The sequence below is a fragment of the Misgurnus anguillicaudatus genome, chromosome 5, assembly GCF_027580225.2.
Source record: "Misgurnus anguillicaudatus chromosome 5, ASM2758022v2, whole genome shotgun sequence".
Lineage (NCBI taxonomy): Eukaryota > Metazoa > Chordata > Actinopteri > Cypriniformes > Cobitidae > Misgurnus > Misgurnus anguillicaudatus.
This window is the reverse complement of record NC_073341.2, coordinates 7,600,671-7,626,181: the sequence shown is the minus strand read 5'-3', so window position 1 is coordinate 7,626,181 and position 25,511 is coordinate 7,600,671. Positions and strand designations below refer to the sequence as shown.

At 37.7% G+C, this 25,511-nt stretch overlaps 1 protein-coding gene across 1 annotated transcript in view; it reads left to right on the top strand.

Moving 5' to 3' along the window:
- The window catches only part of LOC129414910 (cytosolic sulfotransferase 3), a 31,292-nt gene extending 14,531 nt beyond the window's left edge, over window positions 1–16,761 (top strand). Inside the window, exons 4-8 of the mRNA XM_055169027.2 lie at window positions 835–935; window positions 8,270–8,396; window positions 15,941–16,038; window positions 16,123–16,297; window positions 16,384–16,761. Of these exons, the coding sequence (XP_055025002.1) occupies window positions 835–935; window positions 8,270–8,396; window positions 15,941–16,038; window positions 16,123–16,297; window positions 16,384–16,496 (614 nt within the window). The 3' untranslated portion in view covers window positions 16,497–16,761. The remainder of the gene's footprint in view (window positions 1–834; window positions 936–8,269; window positions 8,397–15,940; window positions 16,039–16,122; window positions 16,298–16,383) is intronic.
- Window positions 16,762–25,511: the final 8,750 nt, after the last annotated feature.

The following is a 25,511-nucleotide window of genomic DNA, read 5'->3' as shown; positions in this document are numbered from 1 at the left end:
AAACACATTCAATACTTTGCAGTGATATGATGAGTAGGAAGTGGCTTTATACAGATACACAGGAAGTGGTAAGTGAAGCATGACCAGAAATCAAAATAAAAGACTGAACAGAACTGGATTTCAAAATAAAAGACCTGATAACAAAACAAACAAAACACAAGACAAAACCCTTACAGTTTCATGTTTTTATCTTGTTGAAAAAACATTTACAAACAGTGCACAAAGCAAGGTTCTTATGTGTTTTTTTATCTTATGTGTATGTAAATTATGGAAAAAAATCACATTGTTGTGTCGTGCAAAAATATTCCTGTCAAATTATAACATTGGTAAACATCCACACTATACGATTGCAGGGGTGTGGTGCCTTTTCTATTGAAGTCTGAATTGGGATAATTTTACTTTGATACATAAAAGCAATAAAGTGGCTGACTGGTCGCAAGGCAAATTAATTGCTAGGCTGCTGGGAATTGTCCTGGCTCGTGATTCCTAGACATACTTATTTTTTTCTCTTACAAGATCAACAAGGTTAGTCTTAAAGATCAACAGGACGATTGCGATAGACGTGTGGGCGACCAATGGTCTAGTGCCCCCTTCTCCAAATCTTACCCTGGAGGTCCAGAGCCTGCAGAGTTTAGTTCCAACCTTGATCAAACACACCTGCACAAGCTAATCAAGGTCTTCATGATCACTAGAAAATCACAGGTGATTAGGGTTGGAGCTAAACTCTGCAGTGCTCTGGACCTTTAGGGTAAGATTTGAGGAACCCTGGTCTAGTGTGTGCCAGTTACTTTGGACAAAAGATTTAATGTAAAATCTTTAAATGTTAAATTTCAGGGACAGAGCTGGCAGATAATCTGAAAACTTCTCCTCGCCTCATCAAAACTCATCTACCTGTTCAGCTGGTGCCTAAGTCCTTTTGGGAACAGAACTCAAAGGTATACTGTAGTATATCATGTATTTGTTAATTTTTAGATTGTGTACTATCACTGTACTATCACTGTATCAATTTGAAGATGTAGTAGTATGCTAAAGATTAACTAGCAGTAGGGGTTTTGAATTACATTAAGAGTAAGTAAGTAAGTTGGGACAATCCCTTCAATACAACTTTAAATACATATTTTAATAAATAATAATGCAGAAACAGTACTCATATGTTTTTTATCATAACTAAATAGTTGATTAAGACGTGTCTTGTCTCAGAAAGTTACTCTAGAGATCAGTGGTTCTCAATCTTTTTTTAGGCCAGCACCCATCCATTTTCTAGGCCTCTTTTTGCCCACCAGCAAAAAAGAGCTAAACATCTTTCCTGAACATATGATAATTAACTTAAAAATGTCATGGATAATAATATTATTTTCCTTCTTTTGTTAATATATTATTACAGGGCTCGCAAAATTTCAAAATTCCTGGTAGCTCTCTGGGCAATCACTTAAAATTTTGGGTACCCCGAAATGAATGCAAGTAGCTCTACTAATAATTCGAAATTCAATAAAAAATATATTTTTAGTGATAATTCTTGGATTTTCATGCAAGCCAACTGTTTCTGCTCATCTCCACACTGGATCTCATTTAATAATGGTTCAATGGGTCATAAATTGGATAATTTTTTTGGGATCAGAAAAATAGGGGCTACTATCACTTTAAAGAGCGAGTTCTGCATGGAATCACATAGGCCTATAGCCTAATGCAGGGGCCTTAAACTTGGCTAGATATACTAGATATATTAGATTTACTTCATTATACACTGGTATGCAGCTCATTCATATTGAGATGAGTGAGCTGCATACCCAGGTAACAATTTGATCTCTTAGTGAAGTCACCATGAGCTCACAAGATCCTCGTAATGTGGTCACAATTTGTGGTTCACAAAATGTAACCACACTGCATACTCAGTGTGTGCTCATTCTACCCATGAAGCACATGATATACAAAGTACCAGATGTCGCTTTGAGAGCTAATACAAGGTTTGCTAATTGGAAACATGTCACAGAGACATCAGCATTTAATTGCAAATTATATTCAGCCAATAAAAGAAAAACTGAGAGTGACACGATTGTCTCTGCATTTAATCCATCCACTGAGTAAAGAACCTATCCTCTGCAAGTCATGAGCACACACAAACCACCAACCTCTAGGTTACAAACAAGTCTGACCCTCTAACCGCTAGGCCACAATGCTTTACAAATTTGTGAATCCCGGTGACTTTTATCTCCAATCTGTGTGATCTTTCTAGAAACTTTATTTACAGGCTTCTTGATCCCATAACCTTGTTGTTGAAATTGTTGTTGACATTTAAATGGTATGTACATTACCATGTATATGGCTGTATAAAATACTGTGTAGAAAGTTTCCTAAATTTGATCATATGATCATTCCTATAATATTTTTAAGAAATTACAGATAAGGGTGACATTCTACTCTTGGGCCAATGTTTCCATTGTTTCCAATGTTTCCTGTGCTGTCCTGCTATGACGGAATAAGTGTGCCGTGCCCTTACATTATGAACATGGAATAAGCACACAGTTAGTGTCCCATGACCTCACATCATGACCATAGTATGAGGTTACTGTGAGTGTACCCTGTCCTCACTTTATGACCATTGTATGAGCACACACTGAGTGTACCATGACCTCACATTGTGAGTGTTGTGAGTCCACTCATACCATTGTCACAATGTGAGGTCACAGTGAGCTCATATTGAGCTCATACTATGGTAACTATGTGAGGTCATGGCACACTCTTTGTGCACTCATACCATGAACTCAACATTCTGAATTCACAATGATCTTGCATATTACTCACAATGTGAGAATCTCACAGTATGAGAATTGTGTGATGTCACTGTGATCCTCCATTATCCTTTTTTTCCTAGTGAGAAATAGGAAGTAGAATGCTCTCCTTGCCTCCCCTAACCTGCTCAACATTTTGAAATCACAATCAGCTTACATATAGCTCAAACTGTGATTATGCCAAGACTTTAGCAAAGAGGTTTGGTTATGTGATATTTACGTTCTGTGCAGTTGAATGAGCAACAAGTCAGCTTCAGTTCAACAGCCTTGGACACAAAGTGCTGTGAAAATGCTGATCTCCGGGAAGCAACGAGAGGATCCTCGTGACCTGGAACATGCAGACGCGGTCCTGTAGCCGGTGCAGAAGGTCCTTAACACATCTGGAACATGCAGATGAAGGTCCCTTGAAGTGAATGTTTGCTCTCCTGGGGTGCGTTTCAATCCAGTTTTAGACACGCACTCGCGAACTTCCCTAAACACTTCCCCACGGGGGAATCCCTGTCGCCATTTTGAAGTGCGTTCCACTTTGTCTAGTGGACGAGGGAAGTTTGTATGGACAGACCCTCGCTCCCTCAATTTTGACCAAGGGAGCGAGTCTACATCATATGTACACTTCAGGCAGCTCCATATCCCACAATGCATCACGATTGTGACGTCACTTCACCAACTCGCGCTTTGCACATGGAGGGGGCGGTCTCAACTTTCTATGTGATCAAGGGCTAAGGGCGATCCATTTGAACCTCCTTCAAGTGTTTCAGCAGTAGTGGGCACTCGTACAACGTAAGCAATGACGTACATCCAAGTGAACGAGACTAAGGGAAGTAAGCTAACTGGAACGCAGGGCTGAGCTTCACCTTGTTGCAGACGTGGGTAATTGCCTTTGTGGACGTGAGGCTTGGAGTTCAAAATATAAATAACATTTAATGATAAAACTGGAAATAATAACACAAGGAGTAACAGGTAACCAAACACAGGAACATCCAAAACAGGGAACAGACATGAGAGTAACGACAATGACAATCTACCGGCAACCGGTGTGACAGAAACAAGGCATATAAATACAAAGACAATTAAACATAAGACAGGTGTGGTGTATTGGCTTAATGAGTCAATGAGAGTCCAGGTGAGACGGATCAGTGCAATACACAAAACATGACACGGACTAGCCGTGACAAATATCACCTATATCCCTCACCCCACATTCCAGAATATTATCACCTGGCCCTGATGCAGCAAATAGATATTTGAGCAAACAAAGCCCAGGACCAGCAAAGAATACTTTATAAACACTAAGATACAGATAGTTTCAAATATTGAAAGTATTGCCAATACTTTCAAATTCTCTAATAAATTATTTATTTCCTATAAACGTATTTAATGCTCTTAAAACTTAAAATAGACATTTAACATCAACATTATATTTTATTGCCACAAAAAAATGATTAAAAAAGAAAAATTTTAGCAGTTTAGAAGTACAGCAAATTCATGTAATATGCAAGGTGCACAGGGACATTTTGCTACCCTTCAGACCAAACGTTGTAAAATTACAACATTGACATAACAAGCTCAAAATCTAATATAATCAAAAATTCAGCTGTATCTTAAAATCTGCATGATCCAGACACATAACTAATTACAGAAAAAATATTTTAGGCATTTTACTTAGGTGATTGTTGATTTATTTAAAGTGCGTGTTGCAGGTTAACCACCACTGTCGATTAATGGGTACATAAATCACACAAGATATGTGTATAATTTTTAAAATGTCTCAAAAATTGTCTTAAAGACCACTTTTTTTACGTTTTTGGTATTAACGGTTTTTTACGCAAATCTGTGATGACGTCACGTTGGGGAGAAGTGGAGAAAGACTCAGCCAGAGCCATTGAGATAGATGAGACATTTATTGCTGTTTAATACTTACGTATATAATTTGGAAATCATATATACATTGTAGTAAATATATAATGTGTTATACTGCAAAGTTACCATGCTAATTTTTATTTATGATATATGTGGAGATAAATAAAACTTCGCAAATCTGCTGATTTGATCCATTCATGTCCTGACCACCAGGCTAGAGATTTTTATACATCCTTAATCCACACTTACTAGTCTATCAAATAATATCTCAAATATATTGTTTTGTGAAATAAAAGGATGCTTTGTTATATTGTTTATGCGATTATAACGAATCACACAATCATTTTATGCAGCAGCAGTCAGCAGCTGCAGCATACTCGGATCCGACCGCATACATACTGTAATAAACAGGCGTTCGGGGGCTTTTTGCATCACGACAGGCTATGCCATTTGAGGAGGAACCGCTCATTGATCACCGTATTTTTATAAATCCTGTACATGTTTGGACCTGCCGAACAGGTTGAGCACTTTTATATACTTTGTTGAGCAGAGCCAGAGAGGCTGCACAGTTTGACCAGCGGGCTGCGGGAACCGGCCGCACATCACGCCGCCAGACGGTGTTAACTCGAAATGTATAACTATTATCAGATCGGCCCACCGGGAAAGTCCCGACTCTCCCGATTGCCATTCCGCTACTGGCTGTAAGAAAGTGAGTGCGTTTGGGTCGCTGGTCCCCGCGAACAGATGTGACGTGCCTCACTCAGCTTCCAGGATTAGAGACATGCTGCCAAAACCGTTTGTGCTGAAGATCGCATAAAGTTACATCCATTTCAGGCAGGATCATGGACCCCCTCAAGCCAGCATGCACGAGTATGTTAATTGTTTGTTTACTTTTCACACGAAGATATGCTAACGTTATGCTATCTGTGTCACGGTGGGATACACCGAATAATGATAACTAAAGAAGAACCCAAACGCAAAGGATGTACAAAAATAAACTATGACTTTATTTAAACAGAACATAAAAAACCCCACGTGGGGGTAAAACAGAGGATGAAATAATACTGTGATAGAACACAAAAACACTGGAACAGAACTCAGGCACACGGAGAACATGAACACTGAAATTCAACAACGCACGCGCACAACACAGAGAATGCGAGGGCATTATAAAGACAGCACATCAATGGGGAACAGGTGAACATAATTAATCACGTAAGACACGAGTACATAAGGGAGTAGGGTAAAAGTTACAAGACACTGGGAACACGTGTCACACATACATGATGTGAAAACACACGTGTTCCCACGTAAACACAATGCTGCCATAGCCTTGCCCTCTAACATTCGACCTGGATAATAACCAAGGTCAGGCAAGACCATGACAGCCACAAAACACTGGGAACACGTGGAAGCCACACATACTATATGACTCCACATGTTCCCACACAGAACATAGTACTGTCATGGTCTTGCCAGATACACTCAGACCTGAGTCTAGTACAAAAGATCTGGTAAGCCCATGACAATCTGGCTGTCTGCCTATCTCTCTATACTAGCCTATCCATCTATCTATCTATCTATCTATCTATCTATCTATCTATCTATCTATCTATCTATCTATCTATCTATCTATCTATCTATCTATCTATCTATCTATCTATCTATCTCTCTGTCTATCTATCTATCTATCTAAAATCTGCGCTATCAGAACTGTACTTTACTCATCTTTCTATAGTCATTCTCAATGCTCTCAAGGCGGCTTTTGTAAATTCTCTCCCCAGCGTGACGTCATACAGTGCGTTGTGGGGGAAAGGAGAATCATTGCAAACCGCTGTACTTTTTCATACTTTTCGGGTTTTGTGATACCCAACAACATAAAATACAATGGATAACAGTTTTAATGTTTATTATCAACAAGCAAATTGCACAAATTCTTTGAAAAATTTTACCTGCAAAACGCCCTTTAATCCAGTAAAAAAGGTTTTGTAATTTCATGGCCAGGAAAACAAACCTATTTACAAAGTCTACCATTCAGAATCATTGCAGGGTAAACATTAGGACTTTGTACTTGTGTAAATATGGTTTTAAAGACAAAAAAATATGTACAGGTATACTTTATTAGATTTTAAACTGATGTTGTAATATTACAACCGAGGGTTTTACAGGGTTAAACGAGTATGAAGTTTTAATACATTTTTTGAATATGCAACAAACTAGCAAACACACACACAAAGTTACACAGATGACTCAACAATGCAAAGACTAGATTGGACCAAATTTGTTTGGTGCAGTTTGAACTAAGGACCAGTAAGGTGCAGCCCGCACTGGGAGTCAGGGAGGTGCAGGCAGTTCAGGTGGCCAAAATTCCTTGGGGAAATTCAGGGGAGTGTAGAAGCTCGGGGCAAAAGGGTAGACAGTGGGTGCTGGGCAGAGTTCATTGTAGACAGCGGGCCCTGGTTGAGTTCTGTAGTACTGTTCCTGTGACCTAAATACAACTGAGGAGAGCAATACTTGAATAATGAAGTAACTGATTTCACATAATACAGGCCATTTACTAAGGCACCTTGTGTCATCTGTTTTTAAATGCCTTTGCTACTTTGAGAAGTAATTGCTTCATACGCTCACTAGTGATTGGCTGAATGCTAGTTCACTCAAATGTAAGTAACAAATCGGAGAATATAGACAAGAATAGTGGATGTGGTTGTAAAAAGTTGGCTGGTACGTGTTCTCTGGTCCACTGCGGTTGCGCACATGGTTGCAGTATTTCAAGTTTAGTAAAATTTTGCCTTGATTTTTGTAAACTTGCAAACAACTCCAAAGAACACCTCAATGCCCCTTCCAAAAATCTTGCTTTCAGCAACCACCCCATCCCCCGTTGCCTTCTGAACAACCCCATTGAGAAAGACTAATACAGATAATTTTATGTTTTTGCATTAAAAATAAATTTACTGATCTTTGCTCTGTACTTCAATAATGTCAGTATTTGACCCTTTAAACTCTTTCTAAGTTTGCTTTGTTGCACAATTAAAAAAATATATAAAACATTACACTACAATTTTATCAAAATGTGAAGGCTTTCATGAACAACATTGCTGTTTTGTCTGTTCAGTTATGCTATAGCCGATTGACATTTCAATGCTACTGACAGAAAACCTACCAAAGAGGTATTTTGAAAATTCCAAAGTGTTTCATTTTAGTTTGTACAAAAAACTTACTTTTAGGAACTGGTAATGTTTGGTAATCCAAGAAAATATTTTGGTTACATATTTTTAAAGATTTTGTTGTGGTAAAATGTTAAAAATGTTTGTTGTTATGTTTTTAAAATATTGCTTGAACCTAACTGCAACTAAAATGTAACTGAGTAAAAAAGTAGTTGTAAAGACATTTAACTGGCATTAATTGATGTTTAGTTACATATAAACATACATACTATACATGATCTTATACTGTTTATTACACTGCATGCAACCTTATATTTATATGAAGGTGACACAGCAAAAAGTATTCAATATAAATTGTGTGTTAAGTGTTATTATTGTGTGAATTTATTGTGTATATAATCTATTATGAATCGTCCTGTATCATCATATGTCATCATTTATTGTCATTTATTCCAGGTTGTGTATGTAGCTCGTAATGCAAAGGACAATGCCGTTTCCTATTTTCATTTTGATCGCATGGTCAAGTTACAGCCTGAACCGGGAGACTGGAACAACCATTTACAGAAATTTATGGAAGGAAAAAGTAAGTAAAACAATTGTAAAAGTAAAATACAACTGAATTAAATTGGTCAGACCCTTTTTTAATTAGTAAACATTGTGCTGTTTTTGTGGGTGGAGTTTAGTTTTAGGCAGAAAGACCGCTGACAGTTTCACTATGCTAGCTAGCTATGTTAGTTTTGTAAGTTTGTTTGGTAATACCTTACAATAAGGTTGTATTTGTTAACATTAGAAAATACATTAGCTAACAATGAAAAGAATAGTTTTCCAAAATGTATTAATTTTTTTTAATGCCATCAGAATTATTCATGTTAGTTCATGTTGCTTTAACTAATGTTAACAAATATGAACAACTTTTCATTTTATAAATGTATGAGTAAATGCTAAAATGAACACATGCTGCAGAAGTATTGTTCCTTGTTAGTTAATGTTAGCTAATGCATTAACCTTATTGTAAAGGTTTACTATTTGTGGGAAAATAATTTTAAGTCATGTCTGTTTCTTATTGTGTATATGTTAATCATGTTTGAGAGCAAAACCAAGTTTCTGTCTCATCTTAATATAAAAGAAATTGGCAGGTAACTGTGGCCCTGGTGCCTTTTATTCTATTGTATGAGTTGGTGGCCATTTGTTTATATTTCAGCCAAGTGTCTGTGCCAAAGGTAAATGTCAAGCCTAAGGTGTGAACCCATTTTTATGAAAATGAAATATTCTGGGTGAGACAGAGATTATGGAAAATACATGGAAAATGCAACCGGGATCACACGGCCAGTGATTTTCTGGAATATGTGCGTGTATTCACACAATGCAGACACACGATGACAACAGTGGGGATTTGAATGGAATTACCATACTTTCCGGACTGTAAGCCGCACCGGAGTACAAGCCGCATTATTCAAAAATCATTCATTAAGACAAAATAACATATGTAAGTCACAGTGAACTATACGTCGCGTTTATTAAGAAAATGATTTCACATAAAGTCCAAGCCGAAGAACAGACATTTAATCTGGAAAGACAAGTTATTTAACTAAACAATAGCAGAGAGAACTGCAGGCTGAATAGATGTCTGTACGTTAAAGTAATATTATCAGTTATTTAAACGATAAACCATAGCATAACAGAATTAACAGAACAAGCTAACTAGCGTGAAGTTCGCATACTCGTCATTCCACATTACAGAATTCATTGAATTACATAAATACAGAAGCAGCATATGTCGGACTCTTGCGGTTGTAGACGGTAATGCTGTCTCTTGCCTCATAAATGTCAAAATTAATTCATACTGACTTACAAGGCACACCTGACTATAAGACGCAGCACCAGCCAAGTTATGAAAAAATGCAGCTTATAGACCAAAAAATTTGGTAGATAAAGCAGTAATGAAACATGCTTGCATTAACGAGACCAGGCAGAGAGTGAGTGTTGTGCAGTAATTTAAAAATGCGTGGTGATGATGGAGGGCAGGTCAGGATTAGAACTCAGGTGAAGCAGATCGGGGATGGTGAATAAGGGAGACTCTGTTACTGTACCCCCCATGGTCCACTCCTGAGGGCCACTGAGACTGGGCTACCTCTGCCATGGGGAGCAGGCTTTTTGGAGTGGATAGTGTGGAATTCCCTAAGCAGTTCCGGCCCAAGATTGACTTTGACTTGACTTGGAACTTTATTGTCACTGGTCACAGGATCAGTGAAAATAGCGATCAACCTGTCCATACATACAATATGACAAGGGGGTGGACAGGAAGACAGGATGTGTAGGAAAAAATACAGCATAACATGAGGGAGGTGAGAAGAAAAAAAGCAACCCCCAAACTATGTTCCTGTGGGGAGTACAGTGTGGGAACAGGAAAAACACCTTAGCAACATAAGCACATAATCAATACAACATGAAATCACAAGACTTGCAACAGTGGAGGTGAGTGGGGAATGAAGGTAGTCCAGCACATGCAGGCAACCATCCAGCCCTGCAGCCATTTTCGCTGGTCACAGACCCGCCTGTCAGACTGGTGGTACAAAGCGGCGAAGGCGTGGGATGTGGGATTGCGTTGAGAGTCGCTTTTTTTCCAAAGTCGTGAGCTTCTTCGTGATGTTATCCATGTTGCGGTTAATAGTCTCACTGACCCCTCTGCCCACTCCTTGAATCATGACGGGCAGCCTTGGGAGGTTTTGAACAGCTGTTACCGTTTTCTGATTTTCTCGATAAACCAGGGAAATGCCTAATCCATCAAGCATAAAACCTGTTATCGTGGTTCCGAATAGGTAGATATCTTCAGATGTCATTGCGTGGGACCCAGGAATGCTCCTTTGGGCCGAATCCCTCCTAGTCAACAATATTCAATGGTTCCACCACGGCACCTGGAGTCCAGGATGCTACTAACCGTGTAAACATAGATGTCCTCTTCGAGAGGGGGGCTTCTTCACCAGCTTCTGTTAAAGGAGAGGAAGAGACAGGTGAGTGAAATGGCTGTTAAGTTGTGAATAGTGGAAGACAGGGTGGATCCGGTAGTGTGATGGTAGTTGGAGTTTATAGGCTACTGGATTGACCTCCTGGACAATGACGAAGGGTCCGATGTACTTGGGACTCAGCTTTTTACAGGGGAGGTGCAGGCAAATGTTTTGGGTGGAGAGCCAGACCTTGTCTTCTACCTAGTATGTTGGTGTTTCTGAGCTTTGAACATCCGCTGTGTGCTGTTGGTGCCTGACAGCCCCCTGCTGGTGATGATTAGCTGAGTCCCAGACCCTCTCCTGGAACTAGTGCCACACTGATGGTACATCAGATGGTTCCTTCGACCATGGGCACATCAGGGGTTGGTAGCTGAGTATGCACTGAAATGTTGTGAGCCCGGTGGCTTGTTGGCAAAGCAAGTTCTATGTGTATGAGTGTTATGAGACACTTAATCTACAAGATGAGACGAGACACGAGATTGGGTTCACGAGAACAAGACGAGATTTTTTAATTTTTTAAGAAATCCTCAATGATAAAAAAAAATGAATGGAAAACTGAAATCAGATTATTTTTAAATGTTTTAACTAATGAAGAACTGTCCCTAACCATTATTTTGCTTATTGATAATGAAGTATTTTGATATTTTTGGTAATAAAAATAGACCCAATTTAGCAATAACCTTTAAAATTACATAATAATGATGATGCAATAATCAATTGTTTAAATAAAGTATCAAAACAAGTAAACACAGTAATAAGTAGCCTTTGTAATAAAAACCAGCATTATGTATTATAACAAATGCCTGCAGGGGGTGCTAACGGACCCGCTTTTGTTACTTTCAATTTAGAATCTAAACTTTAGCCGCTTACTTTTAACCAAACAACGTTTATATCCATTTAAATCTTTAATATTTGTTGAATTCGTAACAACAGAAATGATATAGCCACTTTCATTCCAGATCAAGAACATGCAAAGATAAAATCATGTAAACTCGTGAGTGAGGGTTTAATCTGCTAACACACATCTGACACTGATCAACAGACAATCGCAACGCGTAGACGAACATTATTGGAAACCCAAACAAAAAAGCACACGCAGTAAGACAGTATATAATGCATGCTCTGTAAAAGGTTTAGCCAAAACGTGACTTTATGCTGACAGTGACCGTTTCTCAAACAGAAAGCTGCATCCTCCGAAGGTCGCATATGCAGGCTGCATACATCATCAAGCCTGGTTTATTTCAGTTAACTGAGCATTACATTTGCAAGTCATACTGTAAGCATATTACAACCATTTACGATTAACTTAATATAATAGTAAACTTCATAATTGTTAATATTCTGTAATAAAACAGTCTTTATGAAGTATGCAGTCTACAAATGCGATCTCCAAAGGATGCAGCCTTTTGTTTGAGAAACGGCCAGCATTTCACCTCCCCGAGAAATCTCGTGCCATAATTAATTTTGCGATACATATTTAATCTCGCAAGATCTCGTTGCATACCTAGTACTCGGCCCAAGAGAAAACTGGTTCCAGGAGTTCTTTTGGTCTTGTCATGAATGTTAATCTGCACTTCTGTCAAAGAGCCGAACTTCTGTTTGCGATGACACGCACATCTTCAGTACGCCATTGTATTAGTCTTTTGGTCACACAGAATGCCTTCTGTGAATGTTATGGCAATGTTACTAGGTCTCCTTTACATGAGCAATCTCAGAACATTTATATGACATGTTTGCGTTCACACAAAAATCTTTCTGACAATTTTAAGTATGTTTTAAGGTGCTGGGTGAATGGTGTTTAATGATGATGGAATAAAGGGTTGGTGATACTCCAGGATTGGGAATGGAAGGGTTACTTTATTTTAATGCTTGATTTAAAGTTCAGTGCTTCGTTAACATTTGTGTGTACTGCCCCTTAAAAAATGTCTATAAGTGCTATGTATTTTCTTCTGTAAGTTAGACTTGATGAGTGCAGCGCTGAGCGGTGAACTCAGATTTGAAGATCGCTTTTTACCAAAAAGACTACAACTCAAGGAAATCCAATTCTCCTGGTCTGCGCTTAAAAGTGTCCAACACAGTCTTTGTATGATTGAAAATGACCATTTGCATTCCTGAGCCCACAGGGGTGCAGATAGTGATCATGCTGGGTTTGGTTACATGGTCAAGAGATAAAGAAAACAATGTTTGGATATGCTCTGGCTTTTTTATTTTCCCCTATCCTCCTTTGGGCTGGTCTCATTGAGCTCTGTTCATTCTCTTTGCTCTTCATCTTTACCGGAGCTCTGTGGTTCAGGCCATCAGGCAGAGCCAGTTCTCAATGGTTCCTCTCTTCCTTCTAAAGTTTCTTTCTTCTCTGTTTTCTATCCTATCAGGTAATATCTCTTACAGATTGGAAACAGTTAATTATACATGTATTATTTACTAGTTCATGCATTTATAATGTAATCACTTCAATTGTAACCTTAAGTCAGTGCTGTTATTGCACCTTTTTACCTATAAACCTCTTGTTTAGTTTTGATTTATTGATATGTTGATACTTAAACGCTACATATTGCAATACAATATATTCATATTCTAGCAATACTCTCCTACATATTTTGCTATAATAAATGCAATTATCTCTGTCATTTTCATAATTGTAGCCTGGCCTTGCTCCAGAGCCGGCCCAGCCACTAAACGACATTTGCAATCGCAAAGGGCCTCGTGGCCAGCAGAGGGCCACCTAAAGTCACTTAGCTAGTGGTTGAAAAAATCATTCATCAAAAGTAACAAAAAATAAATATAAATATTCATTATTTATTATTTATTATTATGGCAATGTTAAAAAGGCTGTTACTTGTTATTATAGTTATTATGAAAGTTCCCTAATAAGATCTCTTTCTTGCCGAGATTGATTGACACACAGCATTCAGCTCAGCAGCCAATCAGTGCTCGCGATCTATGTGCAGGCGAGCATCCCGCCCACAGAACGCAAAGTTGGGTTGAGCCGGATCGCTGATACAGACGCGAACTTTTGCTGTTGCTTTAAGCACAATTTCTTTAATGTAATGTGTGTTTGTGCGTAAATGCGAAGTAAGTGGATCTTATTTGACTTCGGTAATGACCAAACCTGTGTTCTGTTTGACTTCTCTTTCTTATATTTGCCATCATAACGTGAATTGGTTTATTAAGCTTAAGAATTAATATTTAAATGGTTTAACGTGGTAAATTAATTCTGTTACGCTTATATTTAACGTATGCCATTGTCATTTCTACATATTTATGTCATTAGTGTAATTATATTGTTAAACGTCTGAATTTAAAAAAATATATGTGTAAGAGTAAACAAACTCATGCGCATATGCGTGGTACATGCCCAGACAGCGCACCGTTTTAAACCACCTGCTAGCCTTTGCAAAAGTGTATAATGTCACTGTTCAGTGTTTAATATTTAAACTATAGCAATGCATACCACATACAGTAGCCAGCTTTGTTAGATTAATGTTATGAACGCAATGTTAATTGTTAATCTTCAGTTATTAATATTATTTGCAAGTTAATTGTTATTATCCACAAACCTATGTTTGTGTCAGATTTAGCTCATCTCAAACAAGACTATTAACTTTTGTTATGCTATTTACGTAAGGATAATATATAGTGAGGCGGTTGTTATAGCGAATGTTTGGTACTATTAACCTTGTTTGTGGTGTTTTAGATATTATTGTTAATTTTGTTTATTTAAAAAAATTTAACATTTAAGTGTTATATTTATTATTTTATATAATATTTTATTTTAATGTTATTCTATTTACTCTATTTAATTTAAATTATAAATAGGCTGTTGTTTGTGCCTCTTAAACTCTGGTGTCAATTAAAAATGTTTCTTTGATGGTCAGTGAAAATCACTTTATCAGAATTTTTATTCAGCAAGATCCTCAGTGTGTGTTTGTTGCACTGCACTGCTATTCAGTTCAGTGGTATCATATTTTTCTTGTTAGACATCAAACATGGAACTCAAATCAAGAACTCAAGGGGGCAGTTTCCCTGACAGGAATTAAACTAGTCCTAGACTAAAATAAAAGTAGGCTAAGAGCTGTCCAAACTGAAAAAAGCTTGCACTGACATATGTTATTATACACCAGTGCCCTTTGTTTTGCCTCAATATCCACACAAAGAATGTTTTTAGTAAGGCATTTTTGTCAAAATTAGTTATGTTTTCTAGTTAAACTAAGGCCGTGTCCTGTCTTAAGATATTCCCTGTCCGGGACCACCCCAAGGTCTTATATTGTCATTCTGTTGGCTACATGTTGCCACATAAGAACGAAATACGTACTCAGGACCAGCAATGTAAAAAAGATCCTTAACATACAGACAGTATACATAGAATAATTAAAACATAATTTAATAGACACATTTAAAAAAAATAACATAGTAGATATAATATATGCAGTATAGTCATAAGGTAGTCATTGCTTTTCTTTAGGCCTTACTTAAAACGGTCAAAGGGGCCCCCGACCAAATTTTGCTTAGGGCCCCCAAAGGTCTAGGGCCGGCTCTGCCTTGCTCACTCAAGATGTGACAGGATTATCTCTAGTTAAGTGCCCTGACATCTGTACCTATTTCATAAGGAAACCTAGCATGTATAATGAAGAGAAACTGAGGGATTATAAAGCAGTTGATGTCTATGTGTTGAATGGACACGTACATTATATTAAGTGTGTGTTGCAAACGTGAGTACTTATGATGATCATTTCTTTCTAGTCTGCTCGTTTTATTGCATTAAACCACACCCTGGCAGTAGAAATGCAATATATATATATCATTTAATATATATAAATTGAAACCTATACTAACATAACAAGATGAAATTTGTGTTCCTCATGTAGCCTCCAGTTTTTCTTTTGTTTTGCCTCCAGTCAGCGACATGACGTAATCGTGTCTTTGGCACTAAAAGGGTCTATTAAATCAAATCAATTAAAATGTCCAGTTAGTAATTAAAGACATTCTAAAATTGCAATGACATGATTTACATATAAAAAGTTATAAAAACATGAGGAGAATAAAGACCCTTAATTTTTCAAGAGAAGTGTGCAAGTAAAATGTCACAGAGAAATTGTTTTAACATCTGCATTTCACCCCACAGAGGTGTTTGGTCCATGGTATGACCATGTCAATGGATGGTGGGAGAAGAAACAGACATATTCTAACTTACTGTATCTGTTCTATGAGGATTTGGTTGAAGTATGTTTCTAACATATACTGTAGTAATATATTTTACTTTTCCAGACTCTGTCTAAAGTGTAATTTGTTAAATTATTTCCTCAGGACACAGAACGTGAGGTGGAACGTTTGTGCTCTTTCCTGGGATTATCAACTCCGGCTGAGGAGAGAAAGAAAATAACAAAAGGAGTTCATTTTGATGCCATGAAAAACAACAAGATGACCAATTATTCTACAATCCCAGTCATGGATTTCAAGATCTCACCCTTCATGAGGAAAGGTTAGATAACATCATCTACATTTGTCTGACTGTAACAGACGGTTCTGCCTTTCAGCTGATTCACTTCTCTTTGTTTGCGTTCAAAGGTAAAGTTGGAGACTGGAAAACTCACTTTACTGTGGCACAAAATGAAGAGTTTGATGAGGTCTACAAACAAAAGATGAAGAACACCACTGTCAAGTTTAGGACAGAACTTTAATGCTTGCTGAACATAGCCAATGCCAGGGTCATTCACTAATGCAGTGTCCTACAGATTAATATTCTTTAAATTGACATATATTATAATATTTTTTGTTTAGTTAAAACACCTAGTTTAATTTGCAAAGATAACAAGTATCATAGGCAAAGTTTTAAAACATCAAGTGTTACATAGCATTAGGTAACGCTGTTGTCACATGCATTAACATGATTATTAATCTGTTTTTGTTTACAGAACCATTGTGGAATAAATCTAAGGTCTTATCGTTTTGCTTTATTTTATTATTCAAATAAAGTAATGCTGTGTTTTAACTCTCTGGGGTCGAACACAAACTCTATTTTTCAATCACTGCGCAAAGATACTTGGATTACTCTGGTGATTTTGGACATACAAATATAATTTATACATCACTTAAATGTTAAAGTGTCTATTTTTTGTGTCCACTCCCAAATAACACAGAATGTTGTGCTTTTTTACAAAATTAAGAAAATAAACATAATGTGGGTTCTGTTTTCTCTCCCTCAGGAAGTCCTTTCGGAAACACGTCACAAAATTAACTGTAAATTACTTGTCATTCAAACAACATATAAATGCCCACATAATGCTTGGAATGTCTAAATAATGTGAATCTGAAAACAAATATTCTCATTCGGTAGAAACTGTATGAGAAGATGAGAAGGAGAAGAGGTATAGTCTTTCTCCTGTCACCTCATTATCTCAAATGAGCTGAGATTGCCACACCCTGGCACCATTGATTAATTAAAGAGCTGAGACGATCCATATGCATTGCTCATGCCCACAGTCAATGGACACTCAATTCCTGATCCAATCTCTCCATATATTGCTGTGTTGAGTTGTTTTATACGAGTGCAGCAAACATGACATCTAAATCCTTATGTACTCGTGCCTGTCTCCTTACTAAAAGTTCTCTCCAGACATGAGTGATTTCTTTGTGCTTTCGTCAGACAGTACGACGCGATGTCCAAACACAAACACAAGGTATATTTGACGTGCTCTGTGGTATCTTATGCTGTAAATAACACGATTGCAAACTGGACATCTAAATCCTTATTTACTTGCCCCTATTAGGGGTGTAACGGTACACAAAAATCGCGGTGCGTACCTCGGTTTTGAACCAACTGTTCGGTTCATTTTCGGTACAGTAAGGGGAAAATGCAAACATAAAACTGCAGGTTGTTTATTACAATAAACTTTTTTTAACAATTTGTTTACACATTTTTTAAACACTTTTTTATTAAAATATTATATATATATATATATATATATATATATATATATATATATATATATATATATATATATATATAATATATATATATAATATATATATATATATATAATAAAAAAGAATAAATAAAATACTGCTGCAAAGTTCTCCACTAAATAACATACTTTTTAACATTATTTTATAACAGTAGGTAACTCTTTTCTAAACCTTCTCTTTTTCTACTAAAACCTTGCACTAAACTAACAAATTCAATTCCTGAATACATTTATGAACTATTAGCCTACATTTTTGCCACTAAAAATGTTTATGTTTTGATTTATTTTGGATTTTTAACTCACAGTATTGAATTGGTTACAGTATGTACCATCTCTGTATAAAAATAATATTACTGCTCTATGTGTAACTGCATAGCAAGCAGCATGATGATATACTAATTATACACTCATATTGAGATGAGTGAGTTGCATACATAGGCATTTTTCATCTTTTGCACGTTTCTACTAATCTTTGCTTGTGTCGCTAATGTAAGCTGTGACGTGTTTTCTCCTTATCATGGCAGAATCAACTTAAAATACTCCAAAAAAAAAAAAAAAAAAACTTAAATACTCCATCATTCATAATCATACACTTAAGTGTTTGACATCTTTGGAAATTGTAAAGGGTCTTCTTTAATATGTGTACATTCACAATAACAACAGATCTTTGTGTTTTTGTCAAATAAAGAAAATAAACAGGGTGTGCATCCAGACATTTCTGTCTCGGCCAGCTGTCTCTAAAAACACGTTACAAAAATCAATTGAAACTCCGCGAATACTCGTCACACAAACATGATAAACATATCCAAAGAAAGCCTGAAATGTCTATTTTTAAACAAGCTAATTATAATCGAAAACAAATAATGCCTGTTTATATAATCTGCATTGAAGTAAAGAGAGTACCGTTTTTCCTGGCTGACTTCATTATCTTTAATGAGGACACGCCCACAGGCGGTACAGGCTGTTGACATGGTAATGAAGAGCAGCTCAAACATTAAGAAGTAAAGTTTGATTTAAGTTCAGATTTAAGACTTTACCGCATGTCTGAATTATAAACTTTATACACACACGTGAGGAAGATCTTCATTTATGTCTGGACATTGAGGAAGAGCATTTATCTTTAACGTTACCTTAGAAGAACAATGGAGGACGCACTGGAGGTGGATATTTGAAGTAAGTAACAGTTAATTTATACAATTTATATTTGCTATCATATAATATGCTCATGGCTTGTGCAGTTCAGCCTACATACAGTAAGCAACCTCAGCAGACTGCCCACTTCGAATTGAAAAACTTTTGCATTGTTTACAAACGGACGCGTGATCTCACGTAATGGCAGATTTCACTGTTGCATGCTGTACAGTGTTAAACACAGTTTTTCACTTATATCCTTCATGGCAACTTTCAGTAAGCCTGCACTGCTGTATCTTTTAACTCTTCCCCGCCAGCATTTTTAATGATTTTCACAAAAGTTTAATGCCTTCCAGAAAATGCTCCTTTTTAAATATATAAACATACAATATATGAAATAAAAGAACAGACCCTCTGCTTTCAAACAAAAAATCTGTTTCATCCTACCTTCATGTGTTCTGTTTTTATCACCTCTCAAATATGTGTAAGTTTCATCAAAAACATCAAATTTTGAGCAAAAAGCTGAGATAATTCCATTTTTGTGAAGGACTTTTGATAGAGATCAGATGCAGAGCGATCTTTAAAACATACACGGACATACAGCTGTTTGCCCTAGGGCAATACTTCCGGTTTTTATAAGTTGCGGAAGAGCGCCACCTGGTGGATAATAGCGGTATTGCAGATTGACGAGATAACTGGTCAATGGCGTGGAAAGAGTTAAGTGTGTGCTGTAATATGATTCCATGTTTACATGCTTATTTACAAACGAGTACATGTGACCTTCCGTAATGGCGGATATCTGTTACATGTTGTACAGTGTTAGACACAGTTATTCACTTTCGTATCCTTCATGGCAACTTTGAGTAATGGTACACTGCGGGATTTGCTGTAATATGATTCCATATTGTTTACATGCAATGCAATTCCATACATTGCGCTTTACACGCGACACCGATTTTATGAGCGCCGCGTTGTTTACACGGAGACGCAAGCTCGCGCACATGGACGCCATATGGGATGGGTTTTTAAAATTCATACGCGCTTACAGAAACACGTTTAAAACAGAAGCTAGACGATAAGGGGATGGGCATCTGAAAACAGTCATCTGAAAACAGCTTTTTATATAACTAATCACTGCAGATGTTTATCTGAGATGTTCTGAATTTAGTTCATGTACATGATAGTTTATAATGTAGTATCAGTGATATTTACCCATCAGTTATATATGTAAGGGTATTTCTGTGGACAATTTATGCTAACAGCTGTTTATAACTCTCTTACAGGTCTGCATCCCTCTCATCAGTACAAAACTATGAAGTGGAAAAACACTTTTTGGACATAAAGTTATATGGTAACATGAGCCACATGAAGTTTACAGCTCTGTTGTTTATCAGTTTCTTATAGGAGTTTTTGAATAGAGTTTGTTTCCAAATAAACTGAAAATGTCCTACTGACCTTCATTTCTATTTTGATTATATTGTTAACTTCTTAATAAACCTCAAACAAACATGTATACATTTGTTCTCACATTCTTTACTGTAGTTCCCAACATTCCTGCCTCATTTTGCAGCTCATTATGAGAGCCTTTGTTTGCTAGCTGTCAATCAATCCTTCTTGCATACGGCCCCTCTAAACAAAAAGTGTCTTACAATTTCTAAATCAATATATTGTTTTATGTGAATAAGTAGGTAGGATGATTTTCACATCATTTTAAAGTAAAAACTCTAGACTACTAGATTCTGTTTAGAAAAGTCTTGTTAAAACATGTTTAGTATGGGTTTTGTGGACTTAAAAATTTTGCTTTTTTAAAAACCACGCATAAACATTTTTCTCTCAAAAATACAAACATGTACATACTGTCAGGATCATTGATTTCAGCGCAGCCAGCGCAACCCCAGCCAGAATCTGCCCCTTCCTGTCATGCCTTTCACAAGTCCTCCACAAGACCTCCCCGGACTCCCTCTGCTTCACCCAGAAAACCAAAGACTTCTTCCCCGCCCAGTCCCACCCCATCTGGACCTCCCCCTGTGAACTTTCTTATTCCCCCACCCCCTCCCTTGTTTGTTATTTTTATTATCCCATCCCAACCCATTTGTCATTATTGCTTGTTTACCGTTGTTATTATTCGTAATGTTTTCTTGGGTTTTGTCTGTGTGTCAGTCTGTTATGTCCCGTGTTTAGTGTTCCCCTGAGGAGCATCTGGTAGTCGCTCCTTAAGGGGGGGGGGGGGTTACTGTCAAGATCCTGTCAGAATCATGTCTTGTATTATAGTCTTTGTGGCAGGGTTCTGACAGTATCATGTTTTGTGTGGGAACATGTGGCATCAAGTGTTTTTACCCAGCCACATGTTTCTCTTGTGTTTCACTTTCTACCCCCCCTTACTTGTCATTGATTTCAGCTGTGTCCCTCATTAGTTCTCCCTATTTATTGTCCTTGTGTTTGCTGTTCTGTGCACGTTCGGCTTGTCGTATTCCTGTGTAAGTCTTCTGTAAGTATGGAGAGTAGTGGTGGGCAGAGCGAGGCTTCGTGAAACAATGAAACAGTTGAATCAATTGTGCAGTATGTTTCGAGGCTTCGAAACATCAATCCGAAACCGCCTCCACAGTGACACCTAGCGGTCGTTTGCATGTCTTTACATGAAGCAGCCTTGACAAGATTTTAGACGAGCGCTGACAAATTGCATTCCACATGTTGTTTGATTGACACACAATTGATAGAATGGGAGAGTGGATAGTGCTCTTGACTCTCATGCGTAGATCTTACGATCGAACCAGGGAAATGCATGCGCTACGTCATCATAATAAAATGCTTTTTGGTGTTGTTGTTGTTTTAACATCTGTTTGACAACTACATGAGCTTTTAGGCTCACAATTGTCGATAACTATAGGCTATTCGGGTCTATTTAATAAAAAAAATGGAATAGAGATATACCAAATAAATAATAAGAGATTCATAAAATATATCAAGCCATAATATGCCACATTGTTTACATATAAAGATCTTTATTCAAATATATAAATTGTTCTGTGTTGATAAACTCAACTAGCTTCTTTTTTACATATAATTTCTCCAGCCTTTGAAAACATTCTCATAGAAGGGACACTTGTTGCTGACATGCATTTTTTGTAAGTACCCTAAGTGTTACATACCTATGAGGAAAAATTACTTCTTTTCAGTAATTTATAATATTTGATCTTGCCAAAAACGCATCTATGAGGTATTGTCAGATTTGTTTCCTACCCTGTCAGTTTAAGATTCGACGCAGATTCGACAGGTACGCCACCTTTCGAAACACTTGTGAAATGCACCGCTTGGTGTTTCATATCACTTCATCACGTGACATGGGTGTTTCGAATCACATTTCGTACACTGATCTCGACACTGTGTCGAAACGTCAGTTTCGCGGGAGCCATCCCTAATTGAGAGTAATTTAGTCTAGTCTATTATATGTTATGTAAAGTTATTGTTGGTTTTATGTTAAGTTTAGTGTCAGTGTAGTGTTGCGTTTACCCTGTCTTGTTTTGCCCCCTTGTGGGTTTTTGATTTCCCTGTTTGTTTAATAAATTCCTATTTTGTGTCAACGTCTGCATTTGGGTTCGTTCCTTGTCTAAACTAACGAAACCCTCTGGAGCTGAGTAACAGCTGAGTAAGCCCAGGTTACAGCAGGGTTACAGTACCATTAGTAAATTGGCCTACCGTTTTTCAGGCCACTTTCGACAGCCTCCAAGCTCACCCCTAGCTGGGTTAGGCCCTTGCACAGCATTTACGGGACTGGGAAACTCAGGGGTAGGTTTTCCATTCATAAAATGCTACATGAAAGATAAACAAAATTATTTAAAGTTGCTTGTTAGGGCGCTATGTTCGACTTTGTTGTAAACTGACGAAAAATAAAGTTGGGGAGCTCAATGTTCCAACACAACAGCAGCTAATGTAGCTAACGTTAGCTAACATGTTAACTAATGTTGGTTAAAGAACTCATTAAACTTAGCATAGAGAGTAGATTAACAGTATGGCAATTATATTCATTGTAATCAGAACTTTGGTCCAATTTGTGCTCTTGCCTGTAGTTAGTAGTTCTAGACAACAATGTAACTAGTTAGCTGTAAGCCTTACCTTTGAGCAGACATATTTATGCTTCGTAATATTTGACACATTTAACTGGGAGTGGGGCCATCCACACTGTTTTATCCATTGTAGGCACCGCTCACGTTGTGTTTTCGGCTTTGGGAATGGAAAAAACACAACTCCTGCAGACAATCTCTCAGGGTATCTTTTGTCTGATTTACAAACGCTGTGTGCGCACCGCTTCACCATCTTGCATGGAGTTAATGTTTGTCGGACCTGCTCACATAGCAACGGTTGCTATGATGTGTGATTGGACAATGGCCGTTTTAGGGGAGGGCCGGTGATAGGTCAATTGGGCATCGTTTAAATGCCACGGCCTACCTGAGCATTGTTTCAGACCATGTCCATCCCTTTATGACCAGCATGTACCCATCCTCTGATGGCTACTTCCAGCAGGATAATGCACCATGTCACAACGCTCGAATCTTTTTCAATTAGTTTCTTGAAAATGACAATGAGTTCACTGTACTAAAATGGCCCCCACAGTGTCACTAGATCTCAACCCAGTAGAGCATCTTTGGGATGTGGTGGAACGGGAGCTTTGTGCCCTGGATGTGCATCCCACAAATCTCCATCAACTGCAAGATGCTATCCTATCAATATAGGCCAACATTTCTAAAGAATGCTTTCAGCACCTTTTTTAATCAATGACACATAGAATTAAGGCAGTTCTGAGGGCGAAAGGGGGTCAAACACAGTATTAGTATGGTGTTCCTAATTATCCTTTAGGTGAGCGTATATATATGTGACCCGTCACTGAAAACAGTGTCACAAGTCGGCAACACAACTTTCGAGATAATGAGAAAGAAAGTTTCATAACTAATGTCATTAATGACTCACACTTATTTTGTTCTAAACTCGGAAGACCTCTGTTCATCTTATGAACACAGTTTGAGATGTTTTAACGTTATATTTAGTCAGAAATCTTTCTGTCCCTCCATTGAAAATCAATGTACGGTTTCCATGACCAGAAAGGTAATAAAAACATCATCAAAGTAGTCCATGTGACATCAGTGGGTCAGTTAGAATGTGTTGACACGTCGAAAATACTTTTTGGTCCAAAAATAGCTAGAATTACGACTTTATTCAGCATTGTCTTCTCTTTCGGTACTGTTGTGAACCACGTGAAGTCACGTGACTGTAGTGACGCGGCTGACCTGTTCCTCAGACATGTTTGCTAAGTTTTTTTTCCAAACTTACAGCGTGCGTCTCCCTAGACCAGGGGTTCTCAAAGTCCGGACTCCGGTCCGGATCCGGACCCGATGGGAACTTGATCCGGACCCGCGTCCACTTCATATTACAAGTGCATTCATTTATATGTGATTGATTAAATGTGTGCATTTGCTACTTTACAAATGCATATTAAACTTGTAAACCATTTGTTTAGTTTTTTTCTTTTTAAGAGTATTCCTGGTCCGAAAATAAAACGAGTTATTTAAAAATTTCCTGTGTGACGCTGTAGCCATCACACCTAGATATTATGCACAGGTAATTCATGGACCTATGAAAATGATGAGAATTCAGATTTGGACCTTTGAATGTAAACTTTGAGAACCCCTGCCCTAGACTATAAACAAAGCTCGGGCACACAAAAAAAAGAAAGAAAAAGGTGTGGCACAAAGATAACAGTCAGCCGCGTCGTACGTCAGCCGCGTCACTGGCTTGTTCGACTTTATGCGGCGCCGCAGTTGGACGACGTCAGAGTAGTAGTTTAATTTCGACTCACTCTTACGGTACGTTTACGTCATCTGTCTGTCAGTTCTTGCAGCATAAAGTCACAAGGCTTGTTTGAGATGCAGCTTGCCTTGCCTGAAATATAGGCGAGAGTAGGCAGCTGCAGTGAGGGGAGGAGTGAAAAAAGTGCAGGCAAGTCGGACGTTTCCTGAATCTCGCTGTGTTGTGGACTGCAAACTTCAGCAATGGAAAAGATCGCATTTGTGGATTAAATAGATGCAACTGAAATACAAACAAATGCATTTAAATTAAGATGTTTATAAGGAGAATCAACAAAGGTGAACTGTTCATTACTGGAAAAGGCTAGTAAATGTTGGGATGTAATCTAACTTAAGTCTAGTGGTAATACAAATTTGTTTCTGTGTGAATAAACAGCTCACAGTACAAATAATTCAACACCAATACAAAAGTTTACAGTAATTCATTACAAATGTCATAAGTAAAGAACAACTGAATTCATATAAAAACTACTACAGGAATTAAAGTTTTTAGAATTAAGAAGTCATCAGCTGACCTCCCCAGGCCAATGAGCATTAATCTGTATCGTCAGCAAGTCCTTTCCCATAGTGCTTTTCGTTTCCGCAGTCGTTGAAGAGCAACTGCGCGTGACTGCAGAATCCAATGATCCCGCCTCGCCATCGCAAGAGTTTTTTGTCACACGTCAGCGTGACATCAGAGCAAGGCGGACCGCCCTCGGACACTTTTCTTACCGGCATGCATCCTGCAGCGATCACCTGTGAT